Here is a 20,166-nt window from a genome sequence, read left to right as displayed (position 1 = left end):
AGTCACTAAACAAAGGGTTGTAAGTCAAGGGATGACTTACAGGTAGCCCTTGACAAAATAAGACTTAGAATGGGAAATCTGTTGCTTTCCAGATGTTCCAGATGTTATGAGCCACGGTGGCACAGAGGTCAGAGTGCAGTACTACAGGCTACGTCTGCTAACTGCCGGCTGCCTGCAATTTGGCAGTTCAAATCTCACCAGGCTCAAGGTTGACTCAGCCTTCCATCCTTCTGAGGTGGGTAAAATGAGGACCCAGATTGTTGGGGGCAATAGGCCGACTCTGTAAACTGCTTAGAGAGGGCTGTAAAGCACTGTGAAACAGTATATAAGTCTAAGTGCTATTGCTATTACACCGGGCAGCATCCTTTGCTACTGGCTATGCTGATTGGTGCTCCTACAAGCTGAGGTTTAGCAACCTTTTTTGCCCATCTGTGATTTTTGGCTGAACTATATTCATTCATCTGTATTTAATTGTTTCATTTGTCTCCCAGTGCAGTCACTGTTATGGGAAATACACAGTTCACTCCAAAAGACCCTGAAGACCAAGAACCTGCTACTAAAGCAACGTATTCACAGGTAAATTTTAGAGTAAACATTTTTGCATATTAGCCTTACCAATGTGCTGTTCTCTAGGTTGTTGTGGAGCTCAACACCCAGAATTCCCAGCAGACTTAGCCTTTGATTTCCAGTATTTCTCCAAAGTACTTGGATAAGTTTGGCTCATACAGTATTAAAATAGTATTAAAATATGCACAGTACTCTACATATTTTGACATACAAATAACATGGATCTAACCCAGTGGTGGATTTCTCCCGGTTTGGCTCGGTTCCACCGAGCCGGTAGCGGTGACGATATGACATCACTGAACCGGTTCTGCCCACCCCCCCACCCCCCCACCCCTGCATTATTCTTACCTTTTATTTGGCCCCACCCCCAATCTATTGCTGCCTCCTGAGTCCCAGCTATTGGCTAGAAGGAAAAAAAACTGTTTAAACTCTTGCCTTGGGGCTTCAAAGGGCCCCGCTACAGCTGATCAGTGTTAAAAGAAAACAAATGAGTAGACCTGTGCCTGCAAAAATAAATGGGTAGATCAGTGCCTGCAAAAATAAATGAGTAGACCAGTGCCTCCAAAAACAAATGAGTAGACTGGTACAGCTCTGCAAGCAGTTAAAAGCCTGGTAGACCAGTACCTCTGCTAAACCCTAAAGAATTGTCACATGATCATCAAGCCGCGCCCACAAAATAAGCCACGCCCACAGAACCGGTAGTAAAAAAAATTAGAACCCACCCCTGATCTAACCCAGTGGTGAGGTCCAAATTTTTTTACTACCAGTTCTGTGGGCGTGGCTTGGTGGGCTTGGTGTGGCTTGGAGGGTGTGGCTTGGAGGGTGTGGCAGGGGAAGGATACTGCAAAATCTCCATTTCCACCCCACTCCAGGGGAAGGATACTGCAAAATCCCCATTCCCTCCCCACTCTGGGACAGCCCAGAGATGGTATTTGCCGGTTCTCCAAACTGCTCAAAATTTCCATTACCGGTTCTCCAGAACCTGTCAGAACCTCCTGGATTTCACCCCTGATCTAACCGTTCTATACCATAGCATGTATCTTTGGTGCTTTTATTGGCAGTTAATTGGCCTTCATATTTGTCTAATACATTAATATCTTTCACTCTTTCACACATTTCCCTGCATCTGATAAGATTTGCTTTTATATGTTCATATGGTTTTATATGTTTCCTAGCTCAACAACTGGTTTGGAACCTTCAAAGTAGTATATGTTATAAAAACTACAGGTTCATCCAAATTCTTTTTTTTAAGTTGAAAATTCAAAACGGTGACCTTCAGATTCTTTTCAAGCTATCATAGCAGATTGTAGTGCATTATTGCCTGGAAAAAAAGTTTTAGACTGATAAGTGGACTGCTTTTCTGGAGCTCACTCTATGTGAGATAGACAATATTCAAAAAAGGAGAATAAAGGGTGGAGCATGTAGGTTAGAGTGGATTCATTCATTTTTCCTGAAGTACCCTGTTTCCCCAAAAATAAGACATACCCTGATAATAAGCCCAATCAGGCTTTTGAGCGCATGCGCTAAAATAAGCCTCCCCCCCGAAAATAAGCCCTCCCTGAAAATATTTAAACACAGCGTTGGAAATCAGGTAAGACGGCAAGAGGAGCTCCATCTTGCTCCATGCACCCCAAAATAATAAGACCTCTCTGAAAATAAGGCCAAGCACTTATTTTGGGGTTCAAAAAAAAATATAAGACAAGGTCTTATTTTCGGGGAATCACAGTAGTCCCACAGAGACTCCATTATATGTAAACATGGGCCAATTTTGCTTCATCAAAACATTTTGAAGGTTTGCTTTCAAACACTATATCTATAATCTATCAATCAATCGATCAATCGATCGATTGATCATCAGCTAGATATAGAATTGATCAATCATCTATCACCTACCTATCATCTATCTGTCTGTTGTCTGTCTGTCTATCATTCCATGCAGTCCTATTTTAATACAAAATCATTTTGATATTTCTGATTTACAAGGGGGATATTTTGCAAAAAAAAAAAAAACCTACATAGGAAAATAAAAGAATGTGAGATTAACGATGCATTCCTATACAAATCCAATCAGAAGTCAATCAAGATGATTTGTCTGGATTTACTGCCAAGCAAGTATGCTAAAAACACATTGTTTTGGAGAAATGAATCTAGAGAAGCAATCATTTCACAAAACTACAGTATTTTGCCTCCAATCAACTAAATCTGTTTTACTCATTTTTTTTATCAGGTCACAATTTTTTCCCCCAGACCTGGTTCAAACTAAATTTCTGTTGATTGCTATGGTACATAAAACACTACAAACATTCAGGACAAATTAGTAGTTCTGATGACCAAACTTCAATCTTGTGCTGCAGGTTTCCTCTGAACCTCCTGAAAGCCTTAAGAATGGACCTGTTATCATCCAACCGGTACAGACGGAGCTTTCTGCAAACAGTGACACAGGTATGTTCTGGGTAGGAAGCTTAGCATATCCATGTTCTTATATAAGTGGGACCAGACTCTGTGGGAACTGAAAAGACAAACAGTCAAATGGCATTACTTCATTGGATGAGTAGGAGATAGAGAAAGGCAGAGTGCATCATACAATCAAGCAGAGGTGGGTTTCAGCAAGTTCTGACCAGTTCTGGAGAACCGGCAGCGGAAATTTTGAGTAGTTCGGACAACCGGTAGTAAAAATTCTGACTGGCCCCGCCCCCATCTATTCTCTGCCTCCCGAGTCCTAGCTGATTGGGAATAAATGGGGATTTTGCAATATCCGTCCCCCAGAGTGGGGAGGGAATGGAGATTTTACAGTATCATTCCCCTGCCATGCCCACAAGCCACGCCCACCAAGCCATACCACGCCCACCAAGCCACACCCATAGAACCGGTAGTAAAAAATTTTGAAGCCCACCACTGCAATCAAGGATAAGCTTTTCATAACCCAATAAACCATATAACCCCCCATAGAATAACAATAGAGTTTCTCAGAATAGGCAGGGATTAATTTTCAGGCCTTTCTTTTACAAATTGGGGTATTCTAAGCAGCAAAATGGATGCCTTAATCCAAAGATGGTATTCACTTACCTTTCCTACCGGTTCGCAAATGTGAGCACACGCACCACCTCTGCACATGCGCTGGGCCTTCCGCGCATGCTCTTTGCTCACGTGCACCAGGGGTGGGTTATACTTACCTTTACTACCCGTTCGCAATGGAATTGCGCCCATGCACTCATTTCGCTTATGCACACGCCTTGCTTCTGCGCATGCGCAGATCACTTCTGATGATGTCAGGGTCAGTGGGCGAAGCCTCCTGCCAATTTTACTACTGGTTCTATAGAACCGGTCCGAACCGGGGGCAACCCACCACTGGCGTGCGCACCTTCCTCACATGCACCCAGCCTCAAAAATGTGGCTAAATAAGGCAGCATTACATCCAGCCTGGTGGGCAGGGCAAGCCCACCTCCAGTCGTCGCTATCAGTTCTCCCAAACCGGACAGAAATGGCTGAATCCCACCTCTGTCTTAGTCTTGAAGTGACTGTGCCCCTTAAAAACTACCAATTGTCCTCCGATTGCAATTCTTTTATCACCTTGAGAGGAGTTGTACAGAAATAAAACAGCTAATATCGCTCTTGGCCATGTTTAGGATATCCCTTATGCCCTGAGAACTTCCAAGGACCTCAAAACACAAAAAATATTCTAGGGTGGAATTATTTGCCCCTCTCTTCCTTGTGGTATCCTGATGGTATAAACCATAACCTATGCAATCTCTAAGAAAGTATAGGTAGTCCTTGTCTTACAATAATTCATTTATTGACCATTCATTTATTCATTTATTGAAGTTACAACAGCACTGAAAAAGTGACTTACGGCTATTTTTCACACTTATGACTGTTGCAACATCCCTATGGTCACATGATCAAAATTTCAGCTGCTGTTTACTGGCATGTATTTATGATGGTTGTGGTGTCCCAGGATCATGTGGATCCCCTTTGGTGGGCTTCTGACAAGCAAAGTCAATGAGGAATCCAGATTCACTTAATAACCATGTTACTACCAACTGTGGCAAGAAAGGCTGTAAAATGGGGCAAAATTCACTTAGCAACTCTCTTGCTTAACAACAGAAATTTTGAGCTCAATTGTAGTTGTAGGTTGAGAACTATTTGTATTACAAATTCGACTCTATGGGCCAAAAAACCCAGCTTGCCCTCTATTTCAAGAAAATAGATTCATCAGTTTGGTACCTCCAAAGTGGAACTACCGCTCCAATCTCCCCCTATCAATATAGCTAACAGATCTGGAAAGTACCAGAGGGAGAGCTACTTATGGAGACATAGAAGTCTGGGTCAATGTTTGTTTCTGAAATATAGAAAGCTTGCAGGTTTGACTCATACAATATTACAGGTGATGGTTGTTTAGGCAGGTTGTAAAAATCCATCAGCATGATAAATAATATATATTTTTATAGCTGACTCCTGTTAATGCAGGTGTGATTTACAGAATGGAAAGTTTAGGGGAATTCATGGAATCTTTGGAGGGTGTGATGGCTCAGTAGTTAAAGATGCTGAGCTTGTCAGCCGGAAAGCTGACAATCTGGGTTCAAGACCTGAGGGCCACACGATGGAATGAGGTCCTGTTATTTACCTTGCAAGCAGATAAATAGGTATCACTTTGGTGGAAAGGTAACAATGCTCCTTGGGCCTCAGTGTATAGTCATGCTGGTCACATGACCATGGAAATGTCTTCGGACAACGGTGACTTCCTTAGCTAAGAAACAGAGATGTACACTGCCCCCTTGAGTCAGAATCGAATGGATAGAGCAGTGATGTCAAACTCACATCGTCAAGGTGTCATCATGTGACATATCATGACTTTTTCCCCTTTCGCTAAATCAGTGTGGGTATGGCCAGCACATGACGCCAGAACATGATGCATCCAGCACGTGGGCCACAAGTTTTACAGCCCTGGGATAGCATCCTCTATCCCAGGGCTGTACCATATTGAGGGAGATTGCCTTAGAGCAGGGGTATCAAACTCGTGGCCCGTGGGCCAGATGCGTCATATGCTGGCCACCCCACCCTCAGTTTAGCGAAGGGGAAAAAGTGTGATACGTCATGTGACGACAACATGTCATTGTGAGTTTGACACCCCTGCCTTAAAGCAATAGGCTGCTCTAAGGGGATTTGAGTATATTTCATATGAATGAGTTTCTTCTCTGTAAATTCTGAGCAATGTCTCACATCTGGCTAAGACGTAGGGCTGATGATCTTGGGCAGCTGCCAGATCTTTGTTTTCTCAACAAGCTGTATTTTTATCTGTGCTCCCAAGTTGCATATGTCCAATGATCTCCAGGATGACACAGATCTTTTGGGAAATTCCCCAGAATGTCCTCAATCTAATATTTTTCTAAGCATTGTGAATTATTTAAAGAGCAGATGGCATCCTTTGATGTTGTGAAGAATGGAAGGCCAGGAAATCTATTTTAGGTTGCAAATAAAGTAGTTATGGCCATTTTCACTAGAAGACTCAGGGAAAAGATTTTACAAAGCCTACCAATGTCGTACTGAAAGTGCCCTGTAGTTCTTATAAATAATTGCTCATTTTGCGTGTGTGTGTTGCATTATCACTTGTCTATTTTCTGTGTACAATGAAGGTGCAGTTTTGAGTACAAAAGGCTGATCAGTCAATAGCAAATTTACATTGTGGGTGTTAGCTTGAATTAATCAATAGCGTTTGACTTGATTGACTCATTTGGAGTTGGCTCACCTCTTTTCCATGTGACATTGCAAGAAAGAGAAATGATACACGCTGGTGCAAAAGTAATCTCTTATTCCCATCACCCCAGGGCAAGCTTAATCCTACAAACAAAGAGTTATGGCTACTTTATGCCATGGTTTGTTTTTGTTTAAATCTTAGAGTTTATGACATTATATTTTAACTGCTGGAGATGAAAAGAAAGGCTTGTGGGATAACTTATGTGCCAGAACTAACTTGATTGTCCTTGGTAATGATGATCCTTCATTTGGCTGGAGGTCTCATTTGTTGCTATCACACATCAAGAGGGAAAACTGAACTGCTCTGCTAATCTTTAACGTTGAATCCCATCTTGATAGATAATGAGCTTTATCCTGGTCTGCTCAATTTTGACTACATCAAGCTGAGCCAGCCTTATCATATCTAGGAGATCCATAACTTGCTGGCTCTTTCTTATCTGTTGGAGCTGCGAGAAAATGGTAAAACATGTCAAGTAATTGACAGACTCTGACAGGTGCCACGACCTAAAGTTGCTTAACCTGCGTGCAACTGAACAGGCCATCACATGTCCAACAGTTTGCAAACAGCTTCTCCAAAACTGTTCGCATGTTTACTGAACTGATTCCTGGTTAGAAAGATAAGCAGGAATTCTTTTTCAATGCCCAGTGCATATTAAATCTCAATTAGATCTAGACTTTACTAAACAGCAGTTTTTTTAAAGAAAAAGGGAAATAGAAGTCTAGAAACCTAGAACTAAGAAGAAATTTCCTGACAGTTGGAACAATTAATCAGTGGAACAACTTGCCTCCAGATGTTGTGAACGTTCCAACACTGGAAGTTTTTAAAAAGAGATTGGACAACCATTTGTCTGAAAGAGTATAGGGTTTCCTGCCTGAGCATAGGGTTGGACTAGAAGACTCCAAGAGTCCTTCCAACTCTGTTATTCTATATTCTATATATCATATATAAAGGAATTCAAATTTAGGAGCAAAAAATATCTGAACATTTTCCTTCTTGTCCTTTCCTCCAAGTTGCACTAATTCATTGCAAAGAGCAATATGTAAACAATCTGCCACAATTATTAATTAGTTTGTCTATCTTTAGTTCATGGGAAGCGATGGCTCAGTGGCTAAGATGCTGAGCTTGTCAATCAAAAGGTAGGCAGTTCAGCGGTTCGAATCCCTACTGCTGCGTAACGGGGTGAGCTCCCGTTATTTGTCCCAGCTTCTGCCAACCTAACAGTCCAAAAGCATGTAAAAATGCAAGTAGAAAAATAGGGACCACCTTTGGCGGGAAGGTAACCACGTTCCGTGCACCTTTGGCATTTAGTCATGCCAGCCACATGATCATGGAGACATCTTCAAACAGCGCTGGCTCTTTGGCTTTGAAACGGAGATGAGCACCACCCCCTAGAGTCGGGAATGACTAGCACATATGTGTAAGGGGAACCTTTATCTTTACCTTTACCTATCTTTAGTTCATGAAGTGTCCACAGCTCTTGATGCCTTAATAAATGGCTAAAATTGGCCTTCAGCCACAGAAAAGAAAGAAGTGTTTTGACAGATAGAAGATAGTCCAAAATCATTAAAAGGAAGATTAGGGGAGACATTATAGCAATGTTCCGATATCTAAGGGGCTGCCACAAAAAGAGGGGGCCAACATATTCACCAAAGCACCTGAAGGCAGGTCAAGAAGCAATGGATGGAAACTAATCAAGGAGAGAAGCAATCTAGAACTAAGGAGAAATTTTCTAACAGAATAATTAATCAGTGGAACAACTTGCCCTCAGAAGTTGTGAATGCTCCAACACTGGAGGTTTTTAAGACAGATTGGACAACCATTTGTCTGGATTAGTATAGGATTTCCTCCTTGTGCAGGACTAGAAGACCTCCAAGGTCCCTTCCATCTCTGTTATTAATATATTATTCTGTTATTCTGCCCTGTTAATAATCCTATGGCTTTCAGACAATATAGCAGTGTGACAAGTTCAAACTATATGAATTAGTGTTCCAGTTCATCTTTAACCACACGAATCATTAGAAAGCGAGAATTATTAATAGGTTTTTCAAAAGTTTCGCCCGTCCTGGATAGGAACTTAGCACTTTTTATGGTGTGTTCAAGTTAGTCACTTTCTCCTCAGGCCTTATTCCTGTTATAAGGACATATGTTTGAACCTCCAACAGGTGTTGTCTGGCATCTCTTCAAGCAGAACAAGCGTTATGCATAATTTGCAGATTACCACGAAGCTTCCTTTACTGGCTCTGCTATGTGGAGTCAGTTACAATCTCCCTGCCAAACTTCTCCACAAGGAGTTTTGCTCCCCTGTTTATTTGCTCAGAAAACGGAGACATTTTTATTCATCTGTGAAATCAGAAGCTGCTTTTGATCCCTTTTTGCCTTTGTTCTACAACGTAACACATTGCTCGTGCATGCCCAACAGTGTTACAGTCCAAGCTCTTTCTCCTGAACATTTCTACTAACGATGTTTCAGAGGAGAGAGTTTTTACAGCAACTTGGCACTTCAAATAATGTCATGTTTGTAAAAACTGCCAAAGAAGACAACACAGGTTGTTATCAAGAGACACAGTCTTTGTTATTTTGCGAAATATTTTTTTCTATGGTTTGCAGAAACATCTGTTTGAATCATAAAGTGAAAAATGGATTGTAAGGCAAAGGTTAAATGAGAAGCAATGGCAACAAATGGGTGTATCTTAGTCCTGGTTTGTCTCAATCCTGCAGATTTTTAGAAGAAGGAACATACAAGTGGTGTGCTTATGTGTGAGTACATTTCACTCCACGATTACTTCTTTTAGCTGTGTTTTTCTTTGCCCTGCATTGCGTTCCAATATCAGGCAGCAGTCTAATGGGGAAAATAAAAGGAATTGTGGAATTGATAACTTGCAATCCTTTTTGATCTTTAAATCAGGCTGACCGTTCTACCCACCCACCCTCTTGTTTTTTTATAGGAGGAATCAAATCCAGATTTTCAATATGTTTAGCTTGGTGAGAATCCCATTTTGAGCTTGACTTTCATTTTAGTGAAACATAGGTGGCATAGATTTTGCTTTGGGTATCCATACTTTTGGAAGGGGAGTTGATTGATTACATGCCAACAAGTTGTCACCAGCTCTTAGTGACCACATAGTCACGAGTGTCAAACTCGATCATGTCACATGACGTATCGTGACATTTTTTGCCTTTGCGGAGCCGGGGTGGGCATGGCCTGCCCATTTTATTTATTTATTTATTTTGCCAAGCATGTATAAGATAACAGATATAAGTATAAACATGATTATGAATACAGAAAATGAGTACAAATAAATGGGGACAGTAGGACAGGGACAGTAGGCACACTGGTGCTCTTATGCACGCCCCTTACAGACCTCTTAGGAATGGGGTGAGGTCGACAGTAGACAGTCTAAGGTTAAAGTTTTGGGGGTTTGGGGAAGAAACCACAGAGTCAGGTAGTGCATTCCAGGCATTGACCACTCTGTTGCTGAAGTCGTATTTTCTGCAATCGAGTTTGGAGCGGTTTACCTTGAGTTTGTATCTATTGCGTGCTCATGTATTGTTGCTGTCAGATGTAAATGCCTTATTCTCTAATGTGTAAATAATGTATATATGGAACATCAGGGGTTAACTTATTCTTTGGACTTTAATGTATTCATAATTTACCACTCCCATTCCTGGCTCCACCCCTTGTATATATAAGGAGCCATCCTCCCCATTTTCCTTGCTTCTATCTTGAATATTCAGCGAATATAGAATGCCTATTATGATTAAAGAGAGATATATTTAAATCTCTAACTTCTATTATCTTTATTGAGTCTGATCCTGAAAATATTGCAACAAGCTGGTAGCAGAGGATGGTTAATTGACTCAATAAGTAATTAAAAATGTCCAAGAAAGATAGGCCCAACACCAGGGCCTACAGCAAAGAAATAGAAACTGATCAAGAGATGATCAACGAATCCACTAATGCGATTTCGAGAGAATCCGAAGAATACACCACTGAAGAAGAAGAACTGATGAGTGAAAACAACGACCAGGAAGAAATTGAGATAGAAAATAACGAACTCAGGTCAGAGATATTAAAGATACTAAAAAGCCAAAAGAATGATGAAAGCCTCATCGCGGACCTCCAGGAGATGCTGAGGAACAGCGGAGCAGCGAGAGAGAAAAACGTCATTAAAGAAAAACCCAAAGATCAAAAAACTGTGAGTGAAATGACTACTGAGAAAATAGTTGTAAAAAAGAAAAGATGTGACCTCGCGCGAAATTTTGAATGGCAGCCATCTTGGTTTCAACGAACTTCAAAAGAGAGTGAAGCAGAGCCAATCAAAACGCTCAGTTCAAAATTTCTGGCGCGAAAAACGCTATCAGACGAAGAAAGTGAAAAAGAAGTCTCAAACTCTTCAGATGAACCAAAATCAGAAAGTGAAGACGATTTAACAGAGTCTCAAGTAAAGTCAGCAATGAAAACGCTTTTTGCTGCTTTTGGGCCAAGATTGAAAATCTCCAAGACATCAACGAAGAAGCAAGAAATCAAACCGACAACTCAAGACCTGCACGCTCCCATCCTGACTTCGAAAACGACGACACCCGAGCCCAGAGAGCCATGCCGATTCCGTCCTACACCGCAGACAGAATCGAGTGCCAGCGCACACAAGAGAAAGAGAAGAACCGTCGCCATCACCAAAGCCCCAAAAACCGAGCCAGAGACCGACTCATCTGAAGAGGAGCGGATCGAGAGAGCTGAAATGGAGAGAACCTTCCACAACGGCGCCAAAGAAGAAATGAGCAACGCGCATGTGCAAAACTACGTAGACGGCCCCGAAAGACTTGAACTGGCCAGAGAACCGCGCAGACTCGTTACAAGCATCCCAATGCCGTTCTGTAATTTCCTGCACTTGAGAGACCACGGACTGCCTCAGGTTGTAAGTAATGGACAAAATAATGTGGGGAACTTACCCAGTGACTTCCCAAAACTTAGAGTTGATGGCATTAATTTACAAGAGTGGTACCAACAGCTTCAGGTTATTTTCATGAAAGAAAATTTACTATTCTTTATAACTAGTCCTCCAAGAAGACCTTGGACTTTAAAAATAGATTGTTTACATCATAGAGCATTTTTCATAATAATTTCTAGCGTGTCTCCTGCAATGTATCATAGCATCAAACCAAACCTAACTGTATCAGAAATAATTCAATGCATGTTTAATCTATTTCACAGCGATAGCGTAGCCACAACCACAAGAATGTCTAAGGATTTCTTTTCTTCTAGAGTGAAACCAGGGGTTTCTATAAGTGAGCATTTGATAAATCTAAACAAAATAAGAGCTGAGCTGCAATTGAGGGGGGAAGTGATTTCAGATCAAACAATGAAAAGTGTTATTATCAATTCACTTGATCCATCATGGGATAGCTTTATGTCACACTTAGATACCATTAATTTGGGATATTTATCAATAGAAAGTCTATCTAACAAATTGATAGCAGAAGACAATTCAAGAAAAAATCGTTCCAGTAACCAAACAGAACACAAATCTTTTAGGAAAGTAGTCTTTCAAGATAAATATAATGAGGCCTTTAGATGCCACAATTGTGGATCCAGGGAACACAGTAGAAGAGACTGTCCCAAAGTCCCAAGGGAGAGACATAGGCCAGAATATAGGAGCAAATACAATTACAGACAATCTTCCACAGATAGACACAAATATAGAAGTCCACCAAATTACAGAGAAAGTAGAGGGGGTAGAGAAAATTCAAAAGAGAGAAAATCTGGGTCACTAAATGGGCTAAATAAACAAGACAGCACCAGAACACAACAAGATGAGAACAATAATTGGCTTATTGATTCTGGTGCAACAAATCACACCACTAACAACAAAAGTATATTAACTTCATTTACAGAAGATAAGTTTGTGATAAAGGTAGCTAATCAAGAAAAGGTTCAAGTATTAGGCAGAGGAAATGTGACCTTGCCTGGTTTAGGGAAAATAGAGGGGGTATTATTAATCCCAGAAATACCTCACAACATACTGAGTGCTATAAAACTAAGCAGAGAATCTGACATCAATATAGTTTTCTCAAAGGGGAAAGCAACTATAGAAAAGAACAAAACAAATGTAGGTACTGTGATGATAAAAGGGGGTCTACCCTATCTGATAACCAAAGAAAGATGGTTACATAACATTGATTCAAATATGGAAGATTGTATTGAAGCAGATGATGAAAATGTCAGTAACAGTGACAATGATGAATGTAAAATAACTCATGATAACAAAATTACACACAATGAGAAGAAACCAAAAATAGGTAAACCAATCCATGATGAGTGTGCTCACATCTTACATAGGAAGTTAGGACATGCAAGCTTTCCCGTAGTACAAAAAATGACTGAACACGCAGAAGGTGTCAAAATAAAAAATTGTGAAAATTATTTGGAATGCTCAGTATGTAAATCCACCAAACTAAAAACCAGTCCCAGACCAAAAAAATCTAACAGATCAACTAACAATATTTTTGATTTGGTACATATGGACTTAGTTGGTCCATTAACTCCATCAATTACCTATAGAAAACGTTACTTCCTAACAATAGTGGATGATTACAGTCGCTATGGTTTTGTTTACACATTAAAGCACAAGGATGAAACCTTTCAGAAATTTAAGGAATTCTACAAACGCATAGAAACACAGCATAATATCAGAATAAAACAAATTATGACAGATAGGGGATGTGAATTCATGTCTAAAGAATTCTCCCAATGGTTAAAGAATAGAGGGATGCTACATTTCACGTCCAATCCATTTTCTGCATTTCAAAATGGGATTGCAGAGAGAAAGAACTCCACACTACAAACCATGATTAGATGCACATTAGAGGATGCTGGTTTAGGCAAACAATTTTGGTCAGAAGCCTTACATTATTCAAATTACACTCAAAATAGAACATGGTCCAGTATTGTGAATAAGACACCATATGAGGTGATGTACAATAGAAAACCCAAATTAGCACACATGCACATATTTGGAGTTACTGCAGACGTACACATACCTAAACAATTGAGAAGAAAGGGAGAAAACGTATCCAGGAGATTAAGATTCATGGGATACGAAACTGGAACCAAAGGGTACAGATTCATTGATAATAATAACAAATTTATAGTATCCAGAACAGCTGTGTTCCATGAGCAGGCCAATTGGTCTAAATTGCACCTTAATGAAATATTTCCTAATAAAAGCAAAGATAATATATCTTGCGAGGAAGGAACAACAGAAAATCAAAATATTAACAAAAGTAAGAACAAAACCAAAACTTGGACAAATAGTCAACATAAAATAAAGACAGACACATTAACAAAAAAGGAAGCCAGATATTTGCATGACAACCATAGCAAACCTGAAAGAAATATTAGAAACAATAGAAACCAAATACCAAATAAATACAAAGATTACATAATGCATATGGATGGAGAACAAATAACACCTAATACATATGAGGAAGTATTGAAACTTCCCCGTGAAGAAAGAGAAAAATGGGAACTAGCTATGGAAAAAGAGATGGAAAGTTTACAAGGATTAAATGTATTCACACCTGCGATCGCACCTAAGGATAAAACAATTATAGGTACCAGGTGGATTTATAAAATTAAGAATTTGGAAGGAGGTAATACCTTATACAAGGCCAGACTAGTTGCACAAGGTTATGCACAAAAATATCCAGAAGACTATACTGACACTTATTCACCAACAGTGAGAACAGAGAGTGTCAAAACAGCTCTTGTAGTAGCATCTGCACTCAATCTGGACGTGTTTCAATATGACATACAGACTGCATACTTACACGCAAAATTAGATAAGGAAATATATGTAAGAGCACCACACAGTCAATACACTAATAAGAACGAAATTTGGTTATTAAATAAGAGTCTGTACGGATTGAAGCAATCTGGCAAAAGATGGTACGATTGTTTGGTAAAAGTACTTAAGACCATGGATTTCAACGCCACCACTGCTGATAACTGTTTCTTTGTAAAAAAGAGTAATGATCATATTGAATTTGTATTAATTTATGTGGATGATATTTTATATATTGGAAAGCATAAAGAGAGCAGGGAAATCTTTGTAAATAAGTTAAACGAACATTTCTCATTGAAATCACTAGGTAGAGTGAATAAATACCTTGGTGTACAAATTAACAAAACTAAAAGGGGATTCAAACTTACTCAGAAAGATAAAATTATTGAACTCCTAAACAAATGTAACTTAAATAATGCCAAAACATGTGACACACCTATGCAAACTGATTTTCTTAGAAACACTGATGAATCTTCCCCTGAGTTTAAAGACAACACATTTTACAGATCAGTTATAGGTTCACTCCTTTATATATCTAATTGGACTAGGCCAGATATTGCATTACCTCTCAATTTATTGTCAAGATATGTTAGCAAACCAACCTTGTATCATTGGGAAGCTGTCAAAAGAATTTTAAGATATCTGAAAAGTACATTAGATTTTTGTTTAATATTGGAACCAAATAATGACAAAGAACCAAAAATTACTTGTTATGCTGATGCAGATTGGGCTGGTGATACTTCATGCAGAAAGAGTACCTCTGGTTATGTTTTTCTATTGAACGATTGTCCAGTTTACTGGTATACTGGTAAACAAGAACTGGTAGCCACTTCTACCACAGAAGCGGAATATGTTTGCTTGTCTAAAGCTGCAAATAACCTTGTATGGTTCAATGATTTGATCACAGATGTTTGGAAGAAACCTACTTTACCATTTATTATGCATGAAGACAATAAAGCGGCCATTGAAATATCTAGATCCGATGCAATTGGACAAAGGTCCAGGCATATTGATATAAAATTTAAGCACGTGAGACAACTATCTCAAGACGGATTCATCAAAGCAATACATTGTGATACTTCTGAACAATTAGCTGATATATTAACAAAACCCTTACCTTCTAAACAACACAAATATTTAACTTCTAAATTATATGTATTATATTGTCCTGAATCTGAATGTAACTGGTGTTGTATAACGAACCGGCATTTAGAGGGGGATTTGTCAGATGTAAATGCCTTATTCTCTAATGTGTAAATAATGTATATATGGAACATCAGGGGTTAACTTATTCTTTGGACTTTAATGTATTCATAATTTACCACTCCCATTCCTGGCTCCACCCCTTGTATATATAAGGAGCCATCCTCCCCATTTTCCTTGCTTCTATCTTGAATATTCAGCGAATATAGAATGCCTATTATGATTAAAGAGAGATATATTTAAATCTCTAACTTCTATTATCTTTATTGAGTCTGATCCTGAAAATATTGCAACAGTTGCGGTTGAAGCTGAAGTAGTCATTGACAGGTAGGACATTGTAGCAGATAATTTTGTGTACTACACTTAGTACATGATGCATCCGGCCTGCAGGCCGCAGTTTGACAGGCGATAGATGTTCTCCCTGATGACCAGTGTCTAACCTGGTACTTCAGCTCTTCTGATTGTGCATTTGTTGCTACTGTAACTAAATAGATTAGGAACCAACCCTACGTTTTCTTTGGATGCCTCTTAAGATGCTGTCATGGCTGAGTGCACAGGTATGTTTGAAGCCTAATTTGAGCTACGACTCTAAAAGCCAAGGTGAGCAACACTTTCAGATGCTTTCAAACATTCTGCCACTGAGAGCCTGACGGGTAGGTTCTACACCAGCATTCACATAACATTGTAGGAAAGCTCAACATTATCGCAAGCTCATCTAAAATGTCCTGCATCTTGAATTTCAGGAAATACCACATTATGCTATGAAGTTAATTGCATCGTTATAAGGGAAATCTTTGCAGATCTGTGCAGGGGAATGCAGGTGAGAAAAGTAAAGTATCTATGTGTGTGAAGGTACAGGTAGCCCTCGATTTACAATGGTTCATTTAGTGACTGTTCAAAGTTACAACGGCACTGAAAAAAGTGACTTGTGACTGTTCTTCACACTTATGACCGTTGTAGCCTCCCCATGGTCACATGATCAAAATTCAGATGTTTGGCAACTGACCCATATTTATGACAGTTGCAATGTCCCGAGGTCATGCGATCCCCTTTTGCAAACTTCTGACAAGCAAAATCAATGGGGGAAGCCAGATTCACTTAACAGCTGTGTTACTAATGTAACAACTGCAGTGATTCATTTAATAACTGTGGCAAGAAAGGTTGTAAACTGGGGCAAAACTCACTTAACTGCTATTTCATTTAACAACAGAAATGTTGGGCTCAATTGTGATCATAAATCGAGGACTACCTATATAACTAAATCTGTGGATATTGACTTTCGCCTAGTCTAGGCTAGCTTCCCATCCTGCCTAAAACTTAAAATTTCAAAGATTTTTTTTTTAAATAGAAATACTGCAAAGCACCATTCTGTAGAATCATACCTATTTTCAAGACTGTTATTTGCACCCCCATATTACCAGGATAAGAAAACAATTCTTTATTTGGCCAAGTGTGATTGGACACCCAAGGAATTTGTCTTTGGTGCATATGCTCTCGGAGTACATAAAAAGACAAGATACATTCGTTAAAAATCATAAGGTACAACACTTAATGATAGTCACAGTGTACAAATAAGCAATCAAATCATACAAGGAAACAATCAATATAAATCGTAAAGTTACAGCAACGAATGACAGTCATACAGTCATAAGTGGGAAGAGATGGGTGATTTATTTGGAAATATGACCTGTTCCCCAGGAAAAAGGAGAGCTGGCCTGGGAACTTTAGAAGAAGCAGTTTTACCTTCTGATAAATGGGTATTTTATAACAGGCCACACAAGTTGTTCCTTATCCCTCTCCATTTTGTGTCCACACCTACAATGTGCTGTCAGTGTTCCAATCATGCCCCTCAACTCCAAAAGTTGCTTTTTTTCTGTTTCAATTCAGTGTCAGAAGAAGATTTTTCTCTGCTTTTCCATTGGAAAGAGGGACAGGGAAGCTACAGCACAATGAAGGATGTGAGAAAAACTAGCAATAATAACTATATGCTTCAAAACCCTAGTTGGTGTGTATTCAGCAGAAGCATATTTAGTCAAAGGGTGTGGTAAAATTGACAATCTGCTTAAAATAACAGAGGCTAATCCGAATGAGTCTTGTCAAACTCCTTGGTGTGACCCAGTAAAGTTTCAACCTGCAGAATTACCATCTTCATTTGCTTTTTATTACTGGAGTTACACTGATGCCCCCTGGCAATCTGCACCGTTGAATGTCCTATTTTGTAGCTAAACAATCCAGTTAATTGCAAATCAACACAGCGTTAAAATCTTCCTTGATTCTTCCAAGTCTTTGGGGCGTGCATGTGTAGTTTGCAACACTTACTACTGTAGTTTCAACTTCCGATGTAGCTCAGAATGACTCTTCATCCAATAACTCATTGAAGTTCATTTAAAAAACCTTTCAGAAACTGTCACGTACGTTTGGTCTTTTCCTCATATCTGGTAGGCTCTATGGCAGTGATGGCGAACCCTTTCGGCACCGAGTGCCCAAACCGGAACACGTGTGCATGTCCGTGCGCCAGAGCACTGGAAACCTGCACATGCCAGCTGGTCTTCGGGTTTCCAGCACACGCATGCGCGGCAGCCAACTGGTCTCTGTGTGCACTAAAGCACCGGAAACCTGAAAACCAGCTGGCCAGTGCGCATGCACATGCCGGAAACCCAAAGGCCAACTAGCATGCATACCAGCCAGCTGGTCTTTGGGTTTCCGGTGCTTTCGTGCACACAGAAACCAGCTGGCTGCTGCTGTCTAGCTGGTCTTTGCACGCACTAGAGCACCGGAAACCTGAAGATCAGCTGGCCAGCGCATGGATACCTGTTTTTTGGCTGGTTTTTTGGCCATTTTTCAGTGCTCCAGCACCAATGAAGAACAGCTGGCTAGCGCACATGTGCGCACCAAAAACCAGATGAGCAGCTGGTGATGGTGTGTGTGGCCCACAGAGAGGGTTCTGCATGCCACCTCTGGCATGCATGCCATAGGTTCACCATCACGGCTCTATGGAGTCACAAGAAACCAAAAGGCTTCTGGGGAATGAATATAATGGTCACAAATATTAGAACTTCATTTCATAGCATGTGTGACTTTGGTTTGAAGATACTTAAAGAGCTCTTGAAGCAATTGGTGGTGCTACTGATAGGAAGGATCAGGGGTTCTTCAACATCAGCCCAGTGGGTTAGCCCTCCTGGTATTCCTCTAGTAAGAGGAATAGTTAGTATCTTTCATCCTTCTGAGATTGCCACCATATTTACCAAAATAAATTCTAGATGGAAAAATAAACTCATTTATTTTTTTTACCATAGACTTATCTAATCTAAGGTATCCACCCTGTTATAAAGCTTATTTCTTTGTAAAGAATGTAGTCTTCCTTTCAGATAAATATCAGACACCTGATGGGCCTGTTTGGTGTTAGAGGGAACTGCACAGACTATCCCTGTTTGTAGATCTCTGATCTCGTGTTTTTCTGATGAACTCAGGAAAAGCATCATTGAAGGATGGTAAACAGTGAATCCAATTGAGCATAGGTAAAAACTTTTCTTAAGAATTACTTTGGGGCAATAAAAAGAAGCAGCAAACTGTATCAATTTGTTTTGCTCTTTGTCCACAGATAAGTGGATTACCACATTGTTTAGGGCAGTGATGGCAAACCTTTTCAGCACCGAATGCCAAAAAGGGAGTGCGCGCGCTGGGCACCAAGTGCCGAAAAGGGAGCACTTCGCGCACTTGTCAGGGCCGCAACCAGGAAAAGGAACTGCCCAGGCAGGGGGCATGCACGTGCCAGATAAGGTACTTCCGGTTTCTGTCACATGCATGTGCACTGGACAGCAAGTCTTCCAGTTACTGCCGCACATGCGCACATGCCGATCAGCTGGTTGGCACGCATGCTCATGCTGGAAAATGGAAGACTTCCAGTTTCTGGCACTGCCGCATGCACAAAGGCCAGCTGATCGTCACATGCGTACCAGAAACTCGGAAGAGGAAAGAGCAACGCCATGCATGCCAGGCTCTGCTTGCCACTTTGGGCACGCGTGCCATAGGTTTTCCATCACGGGTTTAGGGTAACCTTGTCTTTCTTGGGGAAGGAGGCAGTGGAAACAGGCACTGTGAAGACTACGCTAGATCTCTGTCAGATAAATTAGTCTTGTTCCTTCTGAGTTCGATTCTGGCTCTGCAAGGTTTTATGGAATTGACATGAGGATGTTTAGTGTGGTTACCTAGGAAGAATTTGAACCCGTTGATTCTGAAAAAAGTGGATAGGGTCCCTAGTGTTGTGGGTAAACACAACACCGCTAGGTGATGTCATCTCTTAGTACAGGGTCCAGCATTATCAATATGCTGCTCTGATGATGATGATGATATCCAGTTGTACATTTGCACCCTGGACTGACCAGGTCATGCCACCGAGGTTCTATCTTAGTGTATGAAAGCTGTAGGAATCTGTATGGGGAAGAGCAGGCTTTGATTCAACCCAAGCAAGACTAAGAATCTGTGTGTTTTAAGTTTCTCCAGCTGTTGGGTTTTTTCATCTTTGGTTCTAGTCAGAGAGTATAATCCAGGGGGTCCTTTTGGACTCTTGACTCCTGCCAGATTAACTATAACCATTGCACAAATTCATCTTGTCTTCCAGCTATGTGATTCCTGGATTCAGAAGACTTTTCACTAGTTCCCCATAAGCTTCCAAATGTAATCTGTCACCTATAAATCCTTTCATGGTTGGATTATTTACAGGATTGTCTGTCTCACATGCTTCAAGTTTCTTCTATGAAACACCTTCACCTGTTGGAAGCTAGGTGACAATACCTGTCC

General features: G+C 40.3%; 1 protein-coding gene across 1 annotated transcript in view; it reads left to right on the top strand.

Moving 5' to 3' along the window:
• Positions 1-504: 504 nt before the first annotated feature.
• BCAS1 (brain enriched myelin associated protein 1) overlaps positions 505-20,166 on the top strand; it is a 58,422-nt gene continuing 38,760 nt past the window's right edge. Inside the window, exons 1-2 of the mRNA XM_070940055.1 lie at positions 505-576; positions 2,922-3,009. Of these exons, the coding sequence (XP_070796156.1) occupies positions 505-576; positions 2,922-3,009 (160 nt within the window). The remainder of the gene's footprint in view (positions 577-2,921; positions 3,010-20,166) is intronic.

This window comes from Pituophis catenifer, unplaced genomic scaffold, assembly GCF_029215685.1.
Source record: "Pituophis catenifer annectens isolate HBS135680 unplaced genomic scaffold, rPitCat1.0.hap2 SCAF_3, whole genome shotgun sequence".
NCBI lineage: Eukaryota > Metazoa > Chordata > Lepidosauria > Squamata > Colubridae > Pituophis > Pituophis catenifer.
This window is presented reverse-complemented; position numbering and strand designations above follow the sequence as displayed.